This window comes from Gobio gobio (genome assembly GCF_949357685.1).
Source record: "Gobio gobio genome assembly, chromosome: 22".
Classification (NCBI taxonomy): Eukaryota; Metazoa; Chordata; class Actinopteri; order Cypriniformes; family Gobionidae; genus Gobio; species Gobio gobio.
This window is the reverse complement of record NC_137118.1, coordinates 12446228-12472729: the sequence shown is the minus strand read 5'-3', so window position 1 is coordinate 12472729 and position 26502 is coordinate 12446228. Positions and strand designations below refer to the sequence as shown.

The following is a 26502-nucleotide window of genomic DNA, read 5'->3' as shown; positions in this document are numbered from 1 at the left end:
ACATGCGGCTGTTGTCATCGGTAGAAGTGGTGCCACTCTCGTCCTCGTCCGCGGCACAAGTGCTTTGTATTTTAACCATAGATTTTAAACGAGCAGCTATGGTTGCGCGTTTCCAACCCAGTCTCACGTGGCGTTTCACACACTCTCTCCGGACCACTTTGAGTTGTTGACACTGACAGCGGCAAAAGCGACGCATGCGCTTTTCACTTGTAAAACTCAAGGGTGTATGGGTAATGTAGTCTCTGCTCGCAAATGAGCGTACCGGTACGCTAAAAGCACGTTCTGGCCTGGGCGCACTGAGAGGTGGCGGTACGCTCAAGAGCTATATTTGGAAGTGGCGGTACTGAGTACCGGCGCGTACCGGCCACTTAAAGCACTGAGATGTAGTGAGTAAAAAGTACGATATTATGCTGTGGAATGAAGTGAAGAAAAAGTAAATTAAAGTACTGATACTTGAAAAATGTTCTTAAGTACACACATTGTGTCCTATACAGTAAAAATACTTACTGTCCACAATTACAAACACAACCAATATGTTCACCTCAGAGAAGAAAGTACAGAGATTGTATTTTATGTTGCATTTTTATTCATCTTGATAAACACAACTTGTGTGCAAAAAATGTAAACATTTATTGTGATAGAAACAAGTTCCACTGGCCTTGTGTGATGATAAAGATATTCAGTGGCTTTATCTTGCTTATGGTCATGGGACACTTAGTGTCCACATTGACTCACTCACATTATAGCCTGCTCTCTGACTTTTCTTAGTCATTGCTTATATCTAGCCCTGGTTTCAGGTTTGTTCCAGAGAGCCATTGCTCAGAGTGGCTCCGCCATATCCAGCTGGTCAGTGAACTACCGGCCCCTGATGTACACCAAGATCCTGGCCAAGAAGGTGGGCTGCAGCTACAGCGACACTGCGGATCTGGTGGACTGTCTGCGAAGGAAGAGCTTCAGGGAGCTGGTGGATCAGGATATCCAACCTGCCCGTTACCACATCGCATTCGGACCAGTGGTGGACGGAGACGTGGTACCCGATGACCCTGAGATCCTCATGCAGCAGGTGTGATTTTAGACACTGCAAGCTCCCAGAGTCTAATCATGACAGTTAATTAGAGAAAGTGAGTACTGTGGGTGACATTTGTGTAATGTCCTCAGGGGGAGTTCCTGAACTACGACATACTGTTGGGGGTGAACCAGGGTGAAGGGCTGAAATTTGTAGATGACAGTGAGGGTGAGGATGGAATTTCAGCTGCTTCTTTTGACTACACCATATCCAACTTTGTGGACAACCTATACGGATACCCAGATGGTGAGTTTCACTGACATAAGCATACACACTTGCACTATAACATAGATCACTGTTTGCACTGCCATTGCCGCCATTGAATTAAGGGCAGTGGCTGTTTGCACTAAGTGTAAATAGCAACTAGATTCTAGATTCTATTTACACAAGTGAAAATATCATATTTTCTTAGCGATAGATGATGTTTACACTAAGTGCGAATAGCTGTAGATGCTATTTACTAAGTAAAAATAGTGATATATTCTATTTACACCATGGAAAAGTAGTTCTTTGCAATATGTGTATATATAGTAATTAGATGCAATTTATACTTTATTTTGACAGATGCATACTATTTGCACCTCAGTATTGTTGTACATAAACAGGATGCAATAATAAAATAGAGTGTAAATGGTTATATTTATTAAAATTATTAACTGGATGCTGCCTTAATAGGACAATAAAAGCCCCCTCTACACCTATCCCTAACCCTACCCAATAAATGCTTTTATTATTATTAAACATTTCGTTAGGCACTATATTTCCATTTTTAGAACATTTTCTGAATTTTTATTGAAAGTAAATGCCTTTCCGATGTGATATGTGATGGGAAAAGAGAGAAGAGCAAGCCTTGCAAAAGGCGGATTCCAACCCGGGTCGATCGTGTCAAAACTGAGATCTTTAAGACTTATGATTTACTGACTCTGCCACTGAAAACTGAAAAAAATATTGAATCTTGTTTTTCCCAAATAGGCATTGTTAGGCGGAGCTAGTGCGAATAGCACTTGCCAATAAGGCACGCTATTTGCACTTGGTGTAAGTAGACACTGTTGAATTAACAGTGCAACAGCAAAATAAATGATACTATTCACAGAGTTGTATGCATTCAGAATTAAATAGTGATTTTAGTCTTAATGTACAAAAATGTATAATTTAATGATTTAAGGATTTCTATTGTATTGCATATGCTGTCTACACCCAAAAACAAACATATAGACCAAGGATAATCTGAATGAATCAGTTCATTTTAATGAACCACTAATAAAGATTTACCACTTATCATTTTGAACAAGTCTGAATCCATCAGAGTAGTTACTGAATTAACATCTGACCCCAAGAGGTCTTTAATGCCTGTTAAAAATATATCATATTATTGTGACATCTTCTAAATAACATCAATAGCATCTGGTGATCCTTTTTTTTAGCAGTGTAGCTAAGCTAGCAAGTGAATTGGCTAGTAGTATTTTAAGATAGTTGACTAATCTGCTAGAGTAGACATCTAAAAGTGCTGGGTAGATTACTTGCAAACTGTAGTTCATTATTGAATACAAATTACATGAAAAACTGTTTTTACTTAGTACCAAACTCTATTACATTACACATTTTAAATGATATAATCCGACTACTTTTGGATTACGTTTAGATTACTTTTGACCTAACTTGTTTATAATATTGATTTGAATAGTATAATCTTGTACCAGACAACGAGGAATAAAAATTATAATTTTTTTTGTTGTCAACAACATGAACTGCATTAAACATTACATTACTTCAGGGTTTTTCTAATTTGGGAAGGAACTGCAGGGATTTATACGTTTATGAAAAGCTTAATTAATTAAATCATAAACAAGTAAAATCAAATAAAAATATTAAATGTTTTATTTATTTATGCTGGGCAGCCTCTATATTTTCCATGTAATTATAGTCGCCTGACTAGTGGCCGATCTGACGAAAGGAAATCTAAAAGATAAAAAATAAGAATTAGAGAGAAACAATGAATTCTGAATAATTTGCTGCCATTTTGTGGCATATTAAGTAATCATGTAATCAATAAAAAAGTAACTGTATTCTGATTGAGTTTTTTAAACATAAGTCATTTTGGAATATGATTACATAATCCAGATTACATATAATCATTTACTAACCTATGTTATGCTAATTTAACCGGCTCATCTGTTAGTTGTATGCTAAACTTGCAAGACCATTTATTGCTTCTGTCATAATTTAAAATACATTATTTGTCATATTTACATATTCAACAAAAAGTGTATTAATAAAATGATTTGAAATCAGGCACTGAATTGAGTACCTATTAAAAGTTATTTCAGTCAAAAGAGTTGCTTTGGGCTCCAAAGACGATTCTGCAGGAAGAAAAAAAATCATCAAATGTGCCATTCAGGACAGTCCCACAGATCTCTGTAGGAAACACCGACATACATGTGTCTACACATTCTTTTAGCGGTTGTTCAAGGTAATCAGTCTAATTTTACCCCTCACCTTGGGTGCTTCTGTCACATTGCCTCCTATATTGAGTCAAGGTGCCCTGCTTTGTGTGACAACCAACTCTCTTTCAACATCCAACATCCTTCTTTTTCTCTCTTTTTCTCTGTCCCTTCTTAGGTAAAGACATATTGCGGGAGACTATAAAGTTCATGTACACAGATTGGGCTGACCGTGACAACGGTGACATGCGGCGTAAAACTCTACTTGCACTTTTCACCGATCACCAGTGGGTGGCGCCAGCAGTGGCCACAGCTAAGCTGCATGCCGAGTTCCAGTCCCCCGTTTATTTTTATACCTTCCACCACCACTGCCAGACGGAGGCACGACCTGAGTGGGCAGACGCCGCACATGGCGATGAGATTCCCTATGTGTTCGGTGTTCCCATGGTGGGCGCCACAGATCTATTTCCCTGCAACTTTTCCAAGAACGATGTCATGCTCAGCGCTGTAGTGATGACGTACTGGACCAACTTCGCCAAGACGGGGTGAGGGTTCGAGCTTTTTTAAAAACATTTCATTCAATGTGACCAGAATACAAATGGCATTTTCTTCGTCTGTCCTTTTATTTTCTTCTGACTTTGTTTCAACTTTTCTTTTCCAGTGATCCGAACATTCCAGTACCGCAGGATACCAAGTTCATCCATACTAAGCCCAATCGCTTTGAAGAAGTTATCTGGACCAAGTTCAGCTCTAAAGACAAGCAGTACCTCCACATCGGGTTGAAGCCTCGCATCCGGGACAATTACCGTGCCAACAAAGTTGCCTTCTGGCTTGAGCTGGTCCCTCACCTCCACACCCTCCATGAGGAGATCATCAGCTCCATAACCACACGACTACCGCCTGGCGGACCGCACCGGCCCGGCTGGAAGGGTACGCCCCAGAGTCCAGTGACACGCTCTACTCGCCACCCCACGGTTTCAACCTACCCACCCGACCCGGACCTCGAAGGTTCCGAACACCCTCCTGAACGTTTCCCGTTCCCGAGCAACACTCGGGACTATTCGACGGAGCTAAGTGTGACGGTAGCAGTGGGTGCATCGCTGCTCTTCCTCAACGTACTGGCATTTGCGGCATTGTACTACAAACGTGACAAACGGCACGAGCTGCTGCAACGGCGCCATCGCCGCCTCTCGCCCCAACGTGGGGCGGGGCCGGGTGTCGGCATTGTGGGGGCTCCGCCCCATAACGACTTGGCACTGAGCCAGGAGGAGGAGCTAATGTCCTTGCAGATGAAGCAGCAGAGGGTGGAGCTCGACCACGGCACACCCCTTCCGACGCGTGGTCTCCACGGCGACCTGGAGCCCCTGAGACCACCCGTGTGCCCGCCAGACTACACTCTGGCGCTACGGCGGGCCCCCGAGGACGTGCCACTCATGACGGCTAACACACTTTCCATGATCCCCAGCACCATCACTGGCATGCAGCCCCTCCATGCCTTCAACACTTACCCCCCTGCCCCTGCACCGAGTGCTGGGCACAGCAACAACGCCCTGCCCCACCAGCACTCCACCACGCGAGTATAGTAACCCCTTTGAGGGGACCAGGCCCCCCAAACGCATAGGAACACAGACCTCCGGTACAAAGAGTGGTGCTCTACACGGATACTGTCCAACCCACCGCTCCTGTCCTTTTTAAGTCCACTCCCAGCACACACTATTTCTCTCGTTCGTTCTTGTTTTACTCTTCCTGCTTCTCTTGTTCTTGGATTGAGTAGCGGAGAAGGTTTTGGGTGGAGAAACGTCATTTTCTCCACTCAATACAGCAGCTATCCCCTCCCCTGTTTGATTTTTTTTTTTTTTTCATCACCGTCTTTCTCTTTCTTTTTCTTTTTTTCCCTCCCCGACAGTCTTCTGCTCTTCTGTAGCTGTTTCTAGTCCCCCCAAAAAAGAACAGTTTTTCCTACTTCGGACTGTTTTATAAATCAAGAAAACATACGTGTAAAATATGTATTATTGATAACCTTATAAGGCTATGAATGAAAAAAAAAGATTCTATCTAATTTTTACCAGCATTCTTGTGCCAAGTACTGTGATCATCGTCCAATCAGACGCAGTCTTGTGGACGGACGTGGAGAGAATCGCCTGAACTGGATTTATTCGAGGAATTTGCAGAATTGAGAAAAAAGTGCCAAATTTGTTTTTGTTTTCTTTGGTCTCTTTCTCGTTTTTTATGTTTGTTTTTGCTTTTTGTTTTGCACTGTCACTGTTATTTGCCTATGGGGAGAAATGATGATACAACTACTACAAATACCTATATAAAAAGATATAAAGATATAGAATAATTAAATTTATACCTTGATTGCGCTTTGGGAAATTTGCATGATTTATTTTTTACGAGGAAAATGGACATCTTGAAGAGAATTTGTTCCGCATTTGAGATTCAAGACTCTTCATTATTTGTCTTTTTATTGTTGTTGTCTTTTTCTGCAATAGTCTTCTCTCTCTTCCTCTCTCTGTCTCTTTCTTTTTTTTCCCTTTTTTTCACATCAGCTATATTTTGTGCACTTCATTTGGAGATTCTTTTCCCTCTGTAGATACATGGTCGTATCCGGAAATGAAACTGATTCTTGACGATAATAAAGAGGATAAATAGTTCCCTTCTTTTTTTCATTTATAATTACGGAAGCCGTACGACAAAGCTCATCTCAGAGAGAAGGACTGATCAAATCCACGATCCTCTCCTCTTCTTCTTTTTTTATATCCCTTTTATCTCTCTCCGCTCGTATAGTCCTCCGTAGTAACCCGCGCATTACGCCACATTGAGTTAAGGAACATTCGCTGCCGCTCTTTCTCTCCGTTTCTCCGTAAAGACTCTGCTGAGTTGGACGTCCAGAGCGACGGGATCAACACCTGCGCCCGTCCCCGCACAGCTGGAGTCTCTCTCTTTTATCAAGAGCCCAAGAGAGCTCATGACGTGTCCAGAACATTCTTCCCCCTCACTGACACTGACCTTTGAGTGATTATCTCAGTTTGAGCTCACTTGTCATCAGGCGGACATCTTGTTATATGCCCTGTCACAAGTCCCCATAAGACCTTCTGATTCAACCTCTCACTTCTCAATGTGTTTTTTCCAAAATCTCTCTTTCAGGGTGCCGAGAGGAAGTGGGAGACGGGCCGCTTGCATTGGCGTGTGTGCGTGTAAGAGCGTGTGTGTGTGAGGAACAGGACAGATGTGGCCTCTAAATGAGCTCTGGATACCGACTCTGGAAGCTTCGTACATCAGGTTTGAGCCACGGTGACTAAACGCACTACCGTTACGCAGCCTGAAGAGGCCTACTTCACTACAGTGGACGGGGCATCGCGCCTCACGCCACTCAAATATACATTTATGATCCATGACGCAAGCAACTGTGCACACCGATCTCATCTCCATCCATTTTTTTGTTCTCTCATCGTGTCTTGTTTTCGGAGTTTCTCGTCGGTGGGTGGATGAAAAACACACAAGACCACTTTCTGTCACGCCATGACGAAAAACACAAGATGCAAACTGTACATTTTTATAAGTGTAAGAGATGACATGGTCTTTGTAAATATTTTGTTTATTGTTGGGTTCACGGCCAATCGTATCCACTGTAAAAACAGGTGCAAGCTCATTCAGCCAATCACATCCCTCCACCTACGATTCTGAAGACCCTTGTTAGAGTTTCATTTGAAGGTTTACAGATATTAAAGCTTCTTTTTGACGAAAGACATTAAATCGTAATGAATGTTGAGGGAAGCGGGAATGAAGCGAATCCACATTAGAGGATATATTGAGTCAAGAATGAGCGCGTTCGATGAGAATAATTGCATTTGGAATTCAAATTTGCTGCAAGACCCAACAATGAGGCGGACAAAAGAGTCGCTGGCTGCATCTGATTCTGTTTCGTTTGAAAAACCGAGGGTGGAACCGATCGGGCCCTAATCAGAATATTTTGTTAAATGAGAAAGTTTATATGGAGAAGCTCGTTTTATTTCCTCGTACGAGGCCGTAGGATGCAAATCGCTTGAGTCAGCCCCGTTTTTTTGTTTTTTCCCCCCCGAGGCCTGCTGTTTGAGTCATTCTCCTGGGTGTTCTTCATTACGCTTCAGTGGACTAAATGACACTGTGGGGTGTTTGTTTTCTCTTACCTGGTTGTAAGTTCTTAGAAATTTAATGTTACCCAAACCATTGGAGATCTGTTGGAGTGAGGGTGAGATTTCACAGAGTTCTGGCTTATCTCTTTGTTGTGAATTTGAGCTGCATATATTTCAAAGTAGAGAATTTAAAACAGTTCATATTTTTCTACAAAATAAAAGGAGAGAGATGATTCTACCGGCAACTGACAGACATATAAAGCACACTCTCACCAGACATACATGGTGATACTTTTTGTCTGGGTTGCCTATGTATTATAGAGGATTTAAAGAAGAAAAAAATGACGAAAAAATACTGAGAAACACAACTGTTGAGTATTAATGCTTGGTCGCCCAAAAAAAAAAAAAAAGACTTGCACCTGTTGAGTTTCATTTTGTTGAATTTCAGCAACGTAAAAAAGGCTTGATGAGGGGACTGTATGACCGCAACGGGTCTAAAGAATGAAATTCATATTTCTATTTCCTATACAGGCTACTACACACTGTATGTTGTGTATCTGAACTGGACAACATTAAAAAGGTTATTAAACATAAAGACAGGGCTGTCTCCTTCTTTGCATGTTGTTCTAAATTGTCTACTTTCAAAAATAATGTGAACAATGTTTCATCTAAACTTGTTGTTTTGTCCTCTAGATGGAAGCATACTTCATGCCACTGCATGTGTGAGTCCACATGGCAAACCCTGCTGAACCCTAAACAGAACGTTGGTCCTGCCGTTAAACGTTCATACCTCAGAAAGAGGGACGTGTCCTGTAGTTTACGTACCCAGAAGGGACATTGCTTACTAAAAACACAAACAAATAGCAGCACATTTCATGGATTTGTAGAAAAACTGAACATACAAAGATAATTAAATAAAAGTGTCTCATGTGTACTATAGTCCAGGTGGCTGTACACAGCCGGACAAGCTGTTCGCCAAACCGCTTTGAGCCTGCAACGAGTCCGCTTGTGGGCTCTGATATGTTCCTCCGCAGGTTCTTCAGCCATGTTCGCCTTGTTGAATAAGTCGAGGTGTCCCTACCGTTTCGCTTCACTCTGCACGCGATGCATACTCTAGAAACATGACTGCATTTTAAAGAGCGACACCCGGGAAGTAGAAGCTCTTTAAGATTGAGGAACGAGTCACAATCGAGCGTTTTCGTTGTGTATGCGTGACTGTTGTAAACAGTTCCCGAGCTCCTCCGAGCTAGAATCAGCTGTTTTGCCGTTGGCAAGCTGGTGCAGCTGAAAGCAGGAGTCTGACTTTCCCTCGCAGGAAGCTGCTCTGCACCTGCAGAAGTTCTGGGAGAGAGGAGACCTCCTGCATCTGTGAGCTGGCAGGAGCTGAATCATCTGGAAGAACTGTGGACCTGGCCTGCTGCGGAAACAGAACGGACTCATTAGGGAAAATTGATCAGCCCAAAAATGGATAGATTGCAACTAAATAACAAACCAAGGCGGTTTTCCGCTGTTTTAAAATCAACTCCTGGTAACGGCTTTGGCTACTAAGCTAGTTACCCCTCCCATTTCTTGTATTGCACTCTAGTGTTATATTTTAAGAATGATTCATTATATTTTAGCACTGTGGGAATGATTAACTGATGATGATTGATATATATTGAAGCAGCCTTTAATTTACTCTCATAGTTACAGCAATGAATCATACTGTATATTGGGGCTGTGGTTTACTATGGTGAGAAAATCCCATTAGACTGAATTACTTATTTTAACTGCAATTAAATAAGCAGTCTACACTAGACATGCAAGTATTTAGGCATAATCTATTGTCTATTAAATTTACATTTTATTTATTTATTGGTTTATCTGAATTGCAAAACAATAAATATATATATATATATAATATACATATATATATATTATATATATATATATATATATATATATATATATATATATATATATATATATATATATATATATACAGGTGCTGGTCATATAATTAGAATATCATCAAAAAGTTGATTTATTTCACTAATTACATTCAAAAAGTGAAACTTGTATGTTATATTCATTCATTACACACAGACTGATATATTTCAAATGTTTATATCTTTAAATTCTGATGATTATAACTGACAACTAAGGAAAATCCCAAATTCAGTATCTCAGAAAATTAGAATATTACTTAAGACCAAATACAAAGAAAGGATTTTTAGAAATCTTGACCAACTGAAAAGTATGAGCATGTACAGCACTCAATACTTAGTTGGGGCTCCTTTTGCCTGAATTACTGCAGCAATGCGGCGTGGCATGGAGTCGATCAGTCTGTGGCACTGCTCAGGTGTTATGAGAGCCCAGGTTGCTCTGATAGTGGCCTTCAGCTCTTCTGCATTGTTGGGTCTGGCATATCGCATCTTCCTCTTCACAATACCCCATAGATTTTCTATGGAGTTAAGGTCAGGCGAGTTTGCTGGCCAATTAAGAACAGGGGTATCATGGTCCTTAAACCAGGTACTGGTTGCTTTGGCACTGTGTGCAGGTGCCAAGTCCTGTTGGAAAATGAAATCTGCATCTCCATAAAGTTGGTGAGCAGCAGGAAGCATGAAGTGCTCTAAAACTTCCTGGTATACGGCTGCGTTGACCTTGGACCTCAGAAAACACAGTGGACCAACACCAGCAGATGACATGGCACCCCAAACCATCACTGACTGTGGAAACTTTACGCTGGACCTCAAGCAACGTGGATTGTGTGAATCTGGGACCCTGATTTCCAAAGGAAATGCGAAATTTACTTTCATCAAAGAACATAACTTTGGACCACTCAGCAGCAGTCCAGTCCTTTTTGTCTTTAGCCCAGGCGAGACGCTTCTGACGCTGTCTGTTGTTCAAGAGTAGCTTGACACAAGGAATGCGACAGCTGAAACCCATGTCTTGCATACGTCTGTGCGTAGTGGTTCTTGAAGCACTGACTCCAGCTGCGTCCACTCTTTGTGAATCTCCCCCACATTTTCGAATGGGTTTTGTTTCATGATCCTCTCCAGGGTGCGGTTATCCCTATTGCTTGTACACTTTTTTCTACCACATCTTTTCCTTCCCTTCGCCTCTATTAATGTGCTTGGACACAGAGCTCTGGGAACAGCCAGCCTCTTTTGCAATGACCTTTTGTGTATTGCCCTCCTTGTGCAAAGTGTCAATGGTCGTCTTTTGGATAACTGTCAAGTCAGCAGTCTTCCCCATGATTGTGTAGCCTACAGAACTAGACTGAGAGACCATTTAAAGGCCTTTGCAGGTGTTTTGAGTTAATTAGCTGATTAGAGTGTTTCACCAGGTGTCTTCAATATTGAACCTTTTCACAATATTCAAATTTTCTGAGATACTGAATTTGGGATTTTCCTTAGTTGTCAGTTATAATCATCAAAATTAAAAGAAATAAACATTTGAAATATATCAGTCTGTGTGTAATGAATGAATATAATAATATAATACAAGTTTCACTTTTTGAATGGAATTATGGAATTAGTGAAATAAAATCAACTTTTTGATGATATTCTAATTATATGACCAGCACCTGTATATGAAGGCCACAGGTAAATATGACATTTATTATAATGGGTTTACGTGAAGATAATAAATGTTGAAATTAATAGCTTTCAATTATACTGTAATGTACAATGTCTGTTATTAATGTTTAAAAAAAATCCTCAGTAGCAGTATTAGTATTTATATATTTGTAACTTTTTTTCTAATCCTGAAAATACATGATCAAGGTTTCCACAAAAATATTAAGCAGCAAAGCTGTTTTCAACATTGATAGTAAGAAATCTTTCTTGAGCAGCAAATCAGAATTTTAGAATGATTCCTGAAGAATCTTTTTTTTTTTTTTTATCATTTGCATCTTTCATGACAGAAGTAGGTTAAAATATCCAGTTCCCTAAAAGATTAGTATCCAACTATTGCAACATCCTCCATTCACGGACAGCTAATATGACATGCCTGCAAACACACAGACATGCAGCTCCACAGCACTACACTTCACCTCACAGTCACTGAACTATCAAGCTTACGGGAAACAAAACGCACTTCCCAGAATCATGCCGCCGCTTTGACTGCAGCCAACATAAGAGAGAGAGAGGAATTAAAGGGCAGGCCGACTAAATCTGCACGTTTGCACAATTTCCTAGAATGCCAAATTAGTAAAGTGGCTCATGCTGGATGTTAATGCCAGAATTGTCAAGAAGAAACAAGACTTCACTCTGACGGACATCAGCGGTAACTTATATACCTGTAAATCAAGACTGTGCAGGATCTGGCCGAGGCTGTGGATGTTACTGATGTTGTTATCCCGAGTGCTGGCCAGAGGAGCGTTGCTCACTGTTTTTTTCACTGTACTCAAGGCCTGAACCAGCAGAGACAGTCCAGTCTGGACCTCCATGGCCTGTCCCTGAACCTGGACACATAGATTTACAGTCAGTCAATGAGTAGAAATGCCATATACTTGCTGTAATAGTCTGTATAATAGACCAATACTGGAATATAATAATGCTTTTACACTACTGTATTTGATCATTTTAAACATAGACACTATCACTCACGTCTATATGTTCCCAAACAGCAAAGTCAACTCTAGTCAGAGGAACAAAGTAGGATTTCATCACTCCACAGCCTCCTCTGCAACCCCGCTGAGAGAACAAGAGACAGATGAAGTGATGTGTCTCAAAATAACATGATGGGCCCTGTTTTAACGATCTGAGTGCATTATCTGAAGCGCAGGTGCACTTAGGGCATGTCCGAATTCACTTTTGCTAGTTCAACGATGGAAAAAAAAATGTTGGCGTGCCAGGCGCATGGTCAAAAAGGGTTGTCCCTAATCTCTTAATGAGTCATGGGTGTGTTTTGGGCGTAACGTGGCACTAAACCAATCAGAGTCTCAACTCCCATTCCCTTTAAAAGCCAGTTGCGCTTGCACCATGGCGGATTCGCTATTTACATGGTGGAATTTGCGAGCGGAAAGACTGAACGCTTCTCCAGAGAGGAATAATATTTTAAAATGTGTGTGTGCTGCTGCGAGATCATGTGTGTGCAATAAGCAGAGTGTACAAGCATTGTGCACCCGCCTATAAATGCAAATTACTAATGCGCCCTTTAAATAACACAAAAAAAACTGCGCTATTGACTTTAGACCAGGTTTTTGTTGGTCAATGGCACAGTCGTTGTCAGTTGCCTCAAAGCAACGCACCAACAATGCGCCTGAACACACCTTGTTTTCAGACCAGCACGCCCATGGGCGAACAGATGGGCACAAGTGCATTTGCTATTTAAACAACGTGGCGCTGAACTTGAAAATGACAACTGCGTCAGACTGAAACTAGCAAAAAACACTTGCCTGGCGTCACATTGCGTCGGGTCTGTGATATGGCCCTATGTTCTGTGTGAACCAAGGTTATTTTCGTAAATGAAAACTGAAACTAAGACTAAAAATATTGGTCCAAAAACATTTTAGTAAACTGAAAAAAAAAAAAAATTATAATAAATGAAAAACTAGATGAAACTAACAACACTTACTGAAATAAAATAATAATTAGCAAAAATAAATACTTGTTTTCGTAATTAATAAGCTTTTTACTGTGGAGGAAAATCTGACCCAGCAAGCAATTTTGTGTTTAAAAGACGTTTAATAGACGTCCAAGCACAGCCCTGACGTCTAGGCTAAAACAAGGCAAAAGTTGGGCAGTCAGTGAAAATGTTATAGATGTCTAACCAAAGCCCAAGAATAGACAAGTCATATAGAACATAAACATATCAAAGAAATGAAACCAAACACCTTGTAATCACTGTTGACTTTGCTTACATGATGGAATATCATCTCACAAGTTATTTTGGCAAAAACGACATGTAACCAAATTCAAGGTTATTTTGGCTAGAAGTGGGTTTGTCATAGCCGGACTATATCGGGTCTATTAACCGAGGCGGTGAAATGATGGCTATTGCTTGCGGGGTGTTTAAAGCGATATACACTCCCCTAAAGGATTATTAGGAACACCATACTAATACTGTGTTTGACCCCATTTCGCCTTCAGAACTGCCTTAATTCTACGTGGCATTGATTCAACAAGGTGCTAAAAGCATTCTTTAGAAATGTTGGCCCATATTGATAGGATAGCATCTTGCAGTTGATGGAGATTTGTGGGAAGCACATCCAGGGCACGAAGCTCCCGTTCCACCACATCCCAAAGATGCTCTATTGGGTTGAGATCTGGTGACTGTGGGGGCCATTTTAGTACAGTGAACTCATTGTAATTTTCAAGTAACCAATTTGAAATGATTCGAGCTTTGTGACATGGTGCATTATCCTGCTGGAAGGAGCCATCAGATGGGTACATGGTGGTCATAAAGGGATGGACATGGTCAGAAACAATGCTCAGGTAGGCCGTGGCATTTAAACGATGCCCAATTGGCACTAAGGGGCCTAAAAGTGTGCCAAGAAAACATCCCCCACACCATTACACCACCACCACCAGCCTGCACAGTGGTAACAAGGCATGATGGATCCATGTTCTCATTCTGTTTACGTCAAATTCTGACTCTACCATCTGAACGTCTCAACAGAAATCGAGACTCATCAGACCAGGCAACATTTTTCCAGTCTTCAACTGTCCAATTTTAGTGAGCAGATTGTGAAATACTCAGAACGGCCCGTCTGGCACCAACAACCATGCCACGCTCAAAATTGCTTAAATCACCTTTTTTTCCCATTCTGACATTCAGTTTGGAGTTCAGGAGATTGTCTTGACCAGGACCACACCCCTAAATGCATTGAAGCAACTGCCATGTGATTGGTTGATGTGAAAATTGCATTAATGAGAAATTGAACAAGTCTTAATAATCCTTTAGGTGAGTGTATATTAAATGTCTGTAAATATGGCGCTTCATGCGCGTGAAGCTAGCTGAGGCGATTAACCGTTGTCTTGTGACGTGCTCAGTGAAGGACAGAAACGTAGAACACATCGCTAATCCTAAGCGGAAGAATGCGTTTGTGGCAGTGGAATGGGAAATGACACATGGTAATGGGACGCACACTGAAACGTATTTTAACTTGAGCGCATTGCTTTTAGAATGCCGTTTTGTTCGCGACGAGAGACATGGATTCAACAGAAACTACTAGCAAGTAGCTACTACTGTATGTTTGAGATTTCATGTTTGCATAATATTGACAGGCTGAAAGGTGTTATTATCATGTTTTTTATAAATAATTTATTACTAGTAATATTACTATCCATGTGGAGACATTTCCCCACTAAGGGAATACCAGGACACAGAGACACACACACACATACTGTCACGGCCTACTGACACTTCATTATTTAATCACACTGGCTTCACAGCAGGTTGTGTTGTCTGTAGTCAGATGACTAGCTGTTTTTTAATTTTCATCATTTTTACTTTTATGTTTTTAAGTTGCATTTATTTGGTTCTTTGTTCAGCCTCTCAGACCATTATTTTATTTTTATTAAGATGTCTGCTCAAGAGTTTACTCTAATTTGTGCAAACATTAAACTTTGCTGAAATTACTGAAAATACTAAAACTGAAACTAAATATATAAAAACTAAATAGAAATGTGATCATAAAAATAAAAACTAAAAAATAGCAAAACAATTTATGAAACGAACTAAAACTAAACTAAAATGTATAGCAAAATTGAAAACGATATTAAAATAAAAACTTTTTTAAAAATGCAAAACTATAATAACCTTAGCGTGAAGAACCACATGAAACCTCACCATGATGACTTCAGTATCTCGAGCTTCTTTAACAAAATGGTCCAGAACCCTCAGGTCGCAGATGGGTCGGAGGGGCGAGGCCGGGTTTCCACCCAGCCACACAAACACTATCAAAACTGACACCAGACCTGAACAGACATGAGAGACACTTAATAAAAGTACTTGATGTAAAGCTCCAAATGCATGCAAGTTCACAACCTGACCAACTAGTATATGAAAAATGGAGCCATATTCATAGCTCCACTGTGAAGCTGTGCCTAATCAGGCTTTTAATTCTTCATTTGGAACTGGTATTCACATACAGTTACACAAGCACTGTATTTAATGCCAAAGAGACTTTTGCAGAAATTCAGAATTTTAAAGGAATGGCAGCGGTGGGATTCGAACCCACGCCTCCAGAGAGACTGGAGCCTAAATCCAGCGCCTTAGACCGCTCGGCCACGCTACCCACGTGACTCCACAGATGCAATCATTGTATTTCCACATTTCTTTACGAATATTATCATTGCACATTTCTTTACACGTTTTACATAGTTGCGGTCAAACACTAAATGTCCCAGGATTCACTAGTGTATCGTAGCACCTCTGACTAGTCTTCGTTTCTTTATCTCCTGCATGTAAGTTACTAGTCATCTGATTCATCTTTCTCTGTCACTGACACTGTTCATACTGGGGTCGCTGCTCTAAGTAGCTTTTAAGCAGCTACTCTTTAAGCATTATAGCTGAACGGGGAAGGAAGAACAGCGTAGTGTTGATGAGTTTAACTCACCAGCAACTCGAATCTTTAGAATCAGTATGCCTACTAAAAATATTCATTCATTGAATCATTTCCTGCAGCTGAGCAGACCGATATCGCTGTATGACATCAAAGTACCGCGACAGCAGATGGAGCCGTATGCAATTATTGAATCGTTAAAAACCGAGAATTTGTGATTTTTAGCATGACTTTTATCAAGCTTTCAAAAAAAAAAAATCCGAATATCATCAGTAATCAGCTGGTTCAGTACTCACGAACATAACAATACGTCATAACGTGTAATTTCTCTTTCAAACAGACTCAGTGAACAGACTCATTCATTTGGAAAACAGATAATATTTTTGGAGGAAACTGTGATAGGCCTACACTTTTTCAGGATTCTTTGTTGAATAGGGAGGTCAAAAGAACCGCATTTTTGTGAAATAGAAATGTTTTAGCACTAAAAATGTCCTTACTGTCACTGCAGATCAATTCAATGCGTCCTTGCTCAATAAAAGTAGGCCTATTCATTTCTCTAATTTAAAATCTTTTATACCTCAAAGTTTTGAATGACAATATATCACGTTTCTACACTTTTTTTTTGTTTAAATGATCAAATAAAATAGTTTATAGGCATATAGGCCTATTATAAATGTAAAATAAAATAATTCTTGACGACAACAAGGAAGGGACTAATAGGCTACTTGAATGCAACGAGAATTATTTGACCAACATGGCACTACAAACGTGAGTAGGCTATTATTACGATATAAAAAAAAATCTTACCTGAAAACGTTTGCATCCGCAAGCTGCATTTTTACGATGCATAATGTTCTTAAATCCGACTTTTATGTTCCTGCATAAAATCTGCAGACTGTGCACTGTGTGTAGATTTCAGCTCAACACACTATATGACTCCTACATGACCCTCGTGCGTCCTTGGTAGTATTCCAGCACGCTCTGTCTACGCTGTGTGCAGTCGCTGTGTTGCTCAATATACTCTCGGTGTACAATCCTGTGGCGACAGTGATCTCACGTTTGAGGGCAAACTTGTTAAACTTCCCAAGAAGCATTATATTAGGTGACTGTATTAAATAAATAGGCTACAATTATAAACAAATATATTAAACCATAGGCCTTGCTGAGATGGGAAAAACAGCTTTGACGATTATTTAATAGGTTTTGGGGGTTTTCAATATTTATTAAAACTGTTATTATACAAGATTTATTCAATAATGATTCCTCTAACTGGACTTTTTTGTTGTTTGACGGCAGCACCATCTAGTGTACAAATACTAAATTACAGCCACTCATGCATCGTTTGGTCACAGCTGTAGATTTAGGTTGCCCTACTCAAGCATGGATTATGGGTCGGGCCCTGGGGTCTTCCTTAGCACTTGTGCCTCCTGAACACCTTATTGCAGCTTGGATGTTGTATATTTGGACCCCGTGTTGATTTTAGACTGAGGGACATGTGTTAAAGTCCCTGGCCTGAGGCATCAGAAGGCATCTGATTTGTCAGTGTGGTTTGCTGATCTGGGATCAGGGGACTTTGAAAAGACTCCACAGTTCTCCCATCTTGCACGGAAACCAGCAGCTAAGAAATAAAGAATCATATTTTTACTCCCTTGAGTTTTTTCACCATTGCTGGCACTATGAATAGATGCAAAATTACAACTGCCTGTAATAATATTAACCAAAGACAATTTACAGTAAGGAATACAAAGGAGAATGTGTGTTAGAGAGAGAGAGAGAGAGAGAGAGAGAGAGAGAGAGAGAGAGAGAGAGAGAGAGAGAGAGAGAGAGAGAGAGAGAGAGAGAGAGAGAGAGAGAGAGAGAGAGAGAGAGAGAGAGAGTTATGGCTTATTCAGCCTTATTCGCTTCATTTGCATATCCTTCCTCATATGTGTCTCTCTGAGATTAGATTACAGTTTTAAGAAATGAAAGAAATTTGCTAATCTCAATCATGTGGTTAGCTTCCAGTGGTCAATCATTGAAGACTTGTCCTATGTGACCTGTGAATAATTGCGCACTTTTATAATGGCTGTGTTTCCTTACGAACCCATTTTTTAAGTGTAGGAAGGTTTATCCTACTTTAAAGAGTGAAGTGAAAAACACTGATTATCTCGTCATCACGGCACCTGTTAGTTGGTGGGATATATTAGGCAATGGGCAAGCGTAAGGATTTGAGCGAGTTTTACATGGGCCAAACTGTAATGGCTAGACAACGTTGGGTCAGAGCATCTCCAAAACTGCAACTCTTGTGGGGGGGTTCCCGGTCTGCAGTGTTCAGTATCTATCAAAAGTACTGTTCTGTAGCTCAAATTGCTGAAGAAGTTAATGCTGGTTCTGATAGAAAGGTGTCAGAATACACAGTGCATCAGTTTGTTGTGGATGGGGCGGCATAGCCGCAGACCAGTCAGGGTGCCCATGCTGACCCCTGTCCGCCGCCGAAAGCGCCAACACGTGAGCATCAGAACTGGACCACGGAGCAATGGAAGAAGGTGGCCTGGTCTGATGAATCACGTTTTCTTTTACATCATGTGAATGGCCGGGTGTGGGTGCATGTGCGTCGGTTACCTAGGGAACACAATGCGCCCTGCCACAAAGCGGCGCATAAATGGTTCAGGAATTGTTTGAGGAGCGCAACGAGTTTGAGGTGTCCAAATTCCCCTGATCTCCAATCGAGCATCGGTGGGATGTGCTGAACAAACAAGTCCGATCCATGGAGGCCCCACCTTGCAGCTTACAGGACATAAAGGATCTGCTGCTAGCATCTTGGTGCCAGATACCACAGCACACCTTCAGGGGTCTAGTGGAGGCCATGCCTCAACGGTTCAGGGCTGTTTTGGCAGAAAAAGGGGGACCAAAACAATATTAGGTCATAATGTTATGCCTGATCAGTGTATATCACCATGGATTTGTTTAGGTCATAAGATGTGGGCAGGTGTTCTTATATGACCATTTCAAGGTTTCAAGGCCCTCTATAAACCACTGTCACTGCAAATGTGTATCTGTATCTTCACATCTTTCATCCAAATAATTTTTTTCAAATTGTATTATCCTAAATTATAAACTGATCAACTGAACAATGATGAAAGAGAAACAGATACACTTTCACTCAGTGTTTTTTGAATATCTGATGTAGAGATCATAATGAGCATATAATTCTGTTCATTACTCTTTCTCTCCCTGTTTCTCACAATGTTATACTGGTTTGATACAGTGTCTGTTACTGAATATGATTCCTGATATAGAATTGTGATCAAGTGGAGGTAATGATTAAACTCGACTAGAATTGTCCATAGGTTTTTATTGGTTTTTATCAGTCATGTTATATTGAAACAACAAAGGTTGGAAATCAGCTTTTTTTGTTTTCACACACCTTATACCATCTAAAATTATATACCACCTCTTCATCCTTAAAAAACAAACAAACAGAACTTCAGGTGGTGTCAGTGAATTATGTAGCGTATGCAAACTGAGGCACTTTGTCACGATTATAAAGGACGATTAAAGTTAAGATAAAAGCAACAAAATAGTTGTAAGCAGAGAGATGACTTACTTACACAATCATTTTTTCACACCGTAACATCAAAATATTTGAATTAAATACTTGAATTTAAAATATTTTATAGGCCAATACGCAACTGTTCAAAAGTTAGGGGCTGGTACGTTTTTTTTATGTTTTAGAAAAAAGTATTTTATGCCCAACAAGGCTGCATTTATTTTTGGGGGGGGAGTTAAAATGTAAAATAAATGTTTTCTATTTATAAATATATTATTCCTGTGATGCAAAGCTGAATTTTCAGCATCATTACTCCAGGCTTCTCAAGAAATATTTCTTATTATTATCAATGTTTCAATTATCAATTATTATCAAATTTTCTGGAAACCGTGATACTTTTTTCAGGATTCATTGATGAATAGAAGTTCAAAGCAACAACATTTATTTGAATATCAATTATTATAAATGTATTTACTGACACTTTTGACCAATGTACTATCTTTACTTAGCCTGGATGCCAGCCGACCTTAGCCCCGCCCACAACATTTGAGTTCGGGAAGTTCGGTCTGGACTTGATCCGTTGTGGAGCAACTATGCCTGAACAGAAGCTGTTGGGACCAATCAAATTGTCAGGGCGGGCTTTATATGATGATGGACAATGGAAAAATGGCGTTTGGGGGGTAAATTATGTTTTTTTGGCAGGGTTGCCTGGGTTCCTGGGTCTAAATATCACATAATTGGGGTCGCTTCAACCCACGGACATGGAAAAACAGCCTGCGGAGTTCTGTTGACATTTTGTCGCTCCGTTGCTCTGATTGGTTGTAGGTCTATCCAATTGAGGTCTTTCCTGGTTCAGTTGAAACCCCATAATCACAGCCCAACGGAGCAGTATCAGACTCATATTCTGACTAGAATTGAGTATGACAACGTCAGGCTAAACTTTACTGATTAAAAAATATACATTTTCTTTTTTTTAAATCTTACTGGCCCCAAACATTTGAACGCTGGTGTATAGCTAATATTGCGAACCACTAAATGTAACGTTCTGCAGATTGTTACATTTAGTTGTTATTTCAACTCTTTTTCTATAAAGAAATACAGAGAAGCTAGAGGAAAGAAGAAAGCAAGAAAAATGAAACCACAACCAAAGCTGTAAGTTGAAGGCAGGTCGGATCATTTATGATGAAGGTAGGGAGGAAGAGGTGAAGGTGAGATGCAGTTATCATAGAACAGCTGGAAGTTCTTGTCTACGCCCATTCTGTTTGTCAGGTAGATCTCCAGTTCTTGCACTGTGAGCTCTTGGACTGTGTTCCCCTCCTTTGCATTCTTGGCGAGGGCCGCTTGGGTCGGGAAGCGGATGCGCACGTTGTGTGGCGCGTTCCGGTCGTAATCGGTGCAGCAGTAGGCAGACCACACATCTTCAGGGATGCCAACACGGTCCTGGTTGTTGCGTCGGATCTTGTTTCCGGTAGTGGTAACCCCAGTTATGATGTAGGCTGTGCCCCTGCAGAAGTTGTTGAGGCGCACGCGGATGCGCTCTTCGTGTTGGCGCCATGGACCGATGTTGAACTCGCGGATTTCTGGCACAACGTTGGTGAGCGTGTAGGTAGCCGCTCGGTCCTGGGGGTCTGACTGGTGCTGGTCTGGATTCAGGTGGCCTCGCTCGTACAGAACCACGTCGGAGTAGTCATCCAAAACTGCCTGGCTGTCCTCAAACTTCATGTGTAAGTATCCGGTTGGGAACGGCAACATGTTCCCATTCCCATCAAGCTCTGCAAGCTGGAAAGTAGGTCAAAACATCATTAAAATCAAAACAAAGAAAGTCATTCCTCACACTCTTAGAAAGAAAAAGGTACAAAAGATGTCACTGGAACGGTACCCTTTCCTACGCTTTTGTACCTCATTTACCCCTAAAGGGTAGTTTAGAAATCTAGACGCACCCTAGCGGCAGCAAATCTAATTTGCAGCCAGGGTAGTCTAGCAACTCTCTAGCTGGAAAAACCAAACTCTGGTCAGGCCAATCACATCGTGTATAGAGTTGGTGGGCGGGCTCAACATAATGATGGCAGAGTTGATGCAGTTCCGCGTACTACTTGTAAACAAAGAAACTAGCGAACAGCTGTCCTTCGAATCTGCTTTGGCCGCGACTCTGGAAGACTTGCTTTTCTTTGAGGAAAGAACAAAGAATGGCACTGAAGTCATTCTTAAGAAAGGAAGATGTGTTCAGAGTTTGGCCGACCGGATACTGTGAAAGTTTAAAATGCAAATTAATTACTTAAAAATCATACAATGAGATTTTACTGATTTTTGTTTTAGATTCCGTCACTCACAGTTGAAGAGAACATATGATAAAAATTATAGACTTCTACATGCTTTGTAAGTGGGCAAATCAAAAATCAAATACTTGTTCTCCCCACTGTACATGCATGTGTGTGCATTTATATATACATAATAATTATACACAGTACACACACATATATTATGTAAACACAAACATTTATTTTGGATGCGATTAATCGCGATTAATGTATTTGACAGCACCAATTAGCCTACCTTTTTAATGATTATGAATACTCAATATTCACAAAATGGCAGTAAATTATTCATAAATCGATTCTCCCTTATTATTTTTTATCTTTTACATTTTGCTTTCTAAAAAAGCCTATTCCTTATACATGTTTGAAAAGTCTACCAGTTTTGTGGAATTACACACACAGACCAGCCACTAGTTAGGTGTAATTACACAGGATAAACAAATAAAATAGTGTGCTTTGTTTTAATTAAAAAAGTAATCGGATTACATTACCTGCAATATGTGTAAGGCAATAGATTACGTTACCGATTTGTTGTTGAAGTTGTATTCCGTAATGGACTACAATTTGTAAGTAATCTACCCAGCACTACATAGTAACTTTCAAAAGGGTGCTGCCCCAGTGATAGCTTTGTGTGCTTTTGAGTGATTCATACCTGAGGCTCATACATCCAGGGGTAGTCCACACGCCGATCACTCTCTGTTTTCTTGAAGGTGTACGCAGAGTAAACTGGGATGCGGTTTTCGGGGTCATACAGGGTCACGTATCTGGGTTTGTCAGCGTATCGCTGGCAGATCTTCCTAAGCCTTTCATCTCTGAAGCCGCGCGGTGGGGTGCCCATATACAGCGAGTCTTTGCATCTCTCAATATGGTTGAAGTCTTCAACCACGGTTGCAGTTCCCCAGTGTTCGGAGAGCCACATTGTGATAGCGAGAACCAGAAGGATGACTGAGGGATGCATTTTAGTCAAAGGAGCTTCTTGACTTGTCTTACTCAAGTGCTTCTTTGATAGAATGAGCAAGTGAGAGGAGGATAAAGCTGGTTCCTTTGAATAGCTTTGATTAGATAAGCAAAACAGAACTGGTGAGACTTTGCCTAAAAGAGAAGAGCGGAAAAGCTTCACGCCTGCCCTCCAGGTGAAGTTGTACAGGTGTAGCTTTACATTGATCTAGGATACAACATTGCAACATTTAGACACGTTTTCACGTTGCTGTTTTAGCTCGAGGAAAATAATATAAACTAACAAAAAAGAAGCATCCTCTCACTTTCAACTGCTTTTTTCCGCATTTGTATGAACACAAAAAGATTTAACAACTAAGATATAAACTAAACACATTTCATAGACATTTGGCAAATAGAAATAGAATAATGAGTCCCTAAACAAAAATATCAAAAGTAGCAGTCAGTATCTGGTATACAGTTCATCTCATCCACATGGACTGAGACAGATTTGCCAGTTCTTGCTGTGAGATGTTCCCCCACTCTTCCACAGGGGCGGACTGAAAGGGTTAGTTCACCCAACAATGAAAATTCTGTCGATGTGACTCGAGTGGTTCAATCTTAATTGTATGAAGCGATGAGAATACTTTTTGTGCGCAAAAACAACCAAAAATAACGACTTTATTCAACAATTGAATCCGCTGTCCTTGAATCAACAATCAGCTGTCCTTGCTGTCCTGCCTTAGGCATCTTATATTATGGACATTGGAGTTTATTGCTCTGTTCACATCTGCAGTACTCATGACTCCTGCAGCCGGACTATGGCAAGTTAACACAGGTGATCAGGGACCCTGGGCATATTTCTTGTTTTTTTCCAGAGGAAGTATGAAAGGTCTTTTTTCTGCCCTAAGTTATGTGACTTTATTTGTCTACCGCCAGTAAACTGTTAAGGGCTTTTCACACTTGAAATGGTTAACTTTGGGTCATTCTAAACCCTGGGTAATCTGAATCCTGGGTAATTTTAACAATCAATCCTGGGTATTCACATTGTAGATTCCAAAAATGAAAATTCTGTCACAAAACAAACGTTGAGCATGAAAAACATTTTGAAACACTTTCCAATAAAGATCTGCTTATTAAAGGATTATACACTCACCTAAAGGATTATTAGGAACACCTGTTCAATTTCTTATTTATGCAATTATCTAATCAACCAATCAGAGGAGAATGGGCCGACTGATTCAAGCTGATAGAAGAGCAACTTTGACTGAAATAACCACTCGTTACAACCAAGGTATGCAGCAAAGCATTTGTGAAGCCACAACACGCACAACCTTGAGGCGGATGGGCTACAACAGCAGAAGACCCCACCGGGTACCACTCATCTCCACTACAAATAGGAAAAAGAGGCTACAATTTGCACGAGCTCACCAAAATTGGACAGTTGAAGACTGGAAAAATGTTGCCTGGTCTGATTTGTCTCGATTTCTGTTGAGACATTCAGATGGTAGAGTCAGAATTTGGCGTAAACAGAATGAGAACATGGATCCATCATGCCTTGTTTCCACTGTGCAGGCTGGTGGTGGTGGTGTAATGGTGTGGGGATGTTTTCTTGGCACACTTTAGGCCCCTTAGTGCCAATTGGGCATCGTTTAAATGCCACGGCCTACCTGAGCATTGTTTCTGACCATGTCCATCCCTTTATGACCACCATGTACCCATCCTCTGATGGCTACTTCCAGCAGGATAATGCACCATGTCACAAAGCTTGAATCATTTCAAATTGGTTGTTCACTGTACTAAAATGGCCCCCACAGTCACCAGATCTCAACCCAATAGAGCATCTTTGGGATGTGGTGGAACGGGAGATTCGTGCCCTGGATGTACATCCCACAAATCTCCATCAACTGCAAGATGCTATTCTATCAATATGGGCCAACATTTCTAAAGAATGCTTTCAGCACCTTGTTGAATCAATGCCACGTAGAATTAAGGCAGTTCTGAAGGCGAAATGGGTATTAGTATGGTGTTCCTAATAATCCTTTAAGGTGAGTGTGTATATATATATATATATATATATATATCACAAAAGTAATAGTCATCCTCTTTTATTAACCATGTAGCCTTCTTTGGAAGGATTAATCATTAAAGGGATAGACATGATGGTTTAGGCAAATACTGTGCAGAAATCTTATCACATATTCCCAGAATAATGTATATGCAGGTCCTTTTCTGTAGACCTATTGTCTTTATCGGTGACTTGTATGGCTGTCTTATAAAATGTAAATCAGGTTATTCTACAGTCCTCATTGTGAAAGAACAAACAGTCCTCAATAGAGTGTGAAGAAGGTGAAGAAAGAAAAGGTAATGCAGAGATAAGCCCGTCTGTATGGAGTCTGTGTCCTGTGCGAACAAGGGATTAGGAAGAAATGGGGCTCCGTTCACCTCTTATTTGTTTATCTGATATTTCACAAGCTATCTCATATTCATAGCTTTGTTTATCTTACATGCACACACAAAAGCAACTTTTTACTTTTAATAAAATAAGTAGACTGTGTACATATTAAATTGATCAAGCAATAGGAGTTTATCAGCTTTATTTGTTGTTTAATTTAAAAAAAAAGTTTTATCCAGAACACCTAGAGCCTTTTATGTTGTAGACCCATGTTTTTCATATTGGTTATTGACAGACTGCAGGCACTGAGAGAAGATTAAGTGGTCGATTTTTATTTTAGAAGAGTTACAGTATTCAGATAAATTGCCATAAACATGCTTACCAAGTGAGAAAAGATTAGTTGTTGCAGTTTCATAAAGAAGTTAATGGACCTAATAAAACTCCTGAGGCTCCAGATGATTATAGTCATTAAATCTCTCATTTTATCACTATTTTCTGTCCTCTCGTGGATAAATATTCTTAATTTGAAGATATAAAATATTTCTGAAACTAAAATCTTCAGACTACCAGTCAAGGCTAAAAAAATGGATACAGATTATACTCTTCAAATGAAACAACAAAAAATCTAATGGTGTTTTGTCCAATATGTTTTTTGTTACTTAACATACACATTTAAGTAAAATGCAAAAGGCCATATTCCTCAGGGTCTGATGCTAGTTTTCTACAGTACACTCTTAAAAAAATGAAGGTTCTTTAGTGGGTCTTTGCAACACCAAACTACATTTTAGGTTCTTCAGATCAATGTATTGATTTATGGGTTCTACGGAGCACTGTTCAAAAGTTTGGGGTCGTTAAGTTTTTTTATTTTATTTTTTTATTCAACAAGTATGCATTACATTGATCAAAAGTGACAGTAAAGACAGTATTATTAAAGCACATCAGCATATTAGAAGGATTTCTGAAGGACACTGAAGACGGAGTAATTATACTGAACATTCAGCTTTGGATGGCAAAGGAATAAATTACATTTATTAAAAATATGTTATTTTAGGTTGTATTCATATTTGAGCAAATTACTATATTTACTGTATTTTTGCCTTGTTGAACATAGACTTCTTTCAAAAATCTTACTGACCCCAAACTTTTGAATGGTAGTGTACAGTTGAAAGACATGTGTTTATGAATTTAGGGAATTAACAAGATGAAGACAC

At 40.1% G+C, this 26502-nt stretch overlaps 3 protein-coding genes across 3 annotated transcripts in view; 1 reads left to right on the top strand and 2 right to left on the bottom strand.

Annotated features, from left to right (window-relative positions):
- The window catches only part of nlgn2b (neuroligin 2b), a gene marked incomplete at both ends in the record, with an annotated part of 78593 nt that extends 73503 nt beyond the window's left edge, over positions 1-5090 (top strand). Inside the window, 4 exons of the mRNA XM_079803765.1 lie at positions 798-1063; positions 1159-1312; positions 3686-4052; positions 4169-5090. Coding sequence (XP_079659891.1) covers positions 798-1063; positions 1159-1312; positions 3686-4052; positions 4169-5090 — 1709 coding nt within the window. The remainder of the gene's footprint in view (positions 1-797; positions 1064-1158; positions 1313-3685; positions 4053-4168) is intronic.
- Positions 5091-6070: 980 nt separating this feature from the next.
- Positions 6071-17057, bottom strand: epob (erythropoietin b). Its single transcript, XM_079803787.1, has 5 exons — positions 16924-17057; positions 15402-15529; positions 12215-12301; positions 11905-12069; positions 6071-9039 (listed from the first exon to the last, which is right to left on the bottom strand). The coding sequence occupies exons 1-5, from the start codon at positions 16937-16939 to the stop codon at positions 8875-8877; spliced, it is 561 nt and encodes a 186-aa protein (XP_079659913.1). The 5' UTR covers positions 16940-17057; the 3' UTR covers positions 6071-8874.
- A 2375-nt stretch (positions 17058-19432) lies between these two features.
- On the bottom strand, positions 19433-22966 carry LOC307118234 (endonuclease domain-containing 1 protein). The gene is made up of 2 exons (XM_079803782.1): positions 22613-22966; positions 19433-21424 (listed from the first exon to the last, which is right to left on the bottom strand). The coding sequence occupies exons 1-2, from the start codon at positions 22916-22918 to the stop codon at positions 20819-20821; spliced, it is 912 nt and encodes a 303-aa protein (XP_079659908.1). The 5' UTR covers positions 22919-22966; the 3' UTR covers positions 19433-20818.
- Positions 22967-26502: the final 3536 nt, after the last annotated feature.

Excerpts from the sequence above, each read along its gene's own strand:
- LOC307118234 (XM_079803782.1), bottom strand. The coding sequence starts at position 22,918 with ATGCATCCCTCAGTCATCCTTCTGGTTCTCGCTATCACAATGTGGCTC. Across the intron at positions 21,425-22,612 it reads CCTGGATGTATGAGCCTCAG|CTTGCAGAGCTTGATGGGAA; the intron begins GTATGAATCACT and ends CCTACTTTCCAG.
- epob (XM_079803787.1), bottom strand. Across the intron at positions 12,070-12,214 it reads CTGTTTGGGAACATATAGAC|GTTCAGGGACAGGCCATGGA; the intron begins GTGAGTGATAGT and ends CTATGTGTCCAG. Across the intron at positions 9,040-11,904 it reads TGCACAGTCTTGATTTACAG|CAGGCCAGGTCCACAGTTCT; the intron begins GTATATAAGTTA and ends CTGTTTCCGCAG.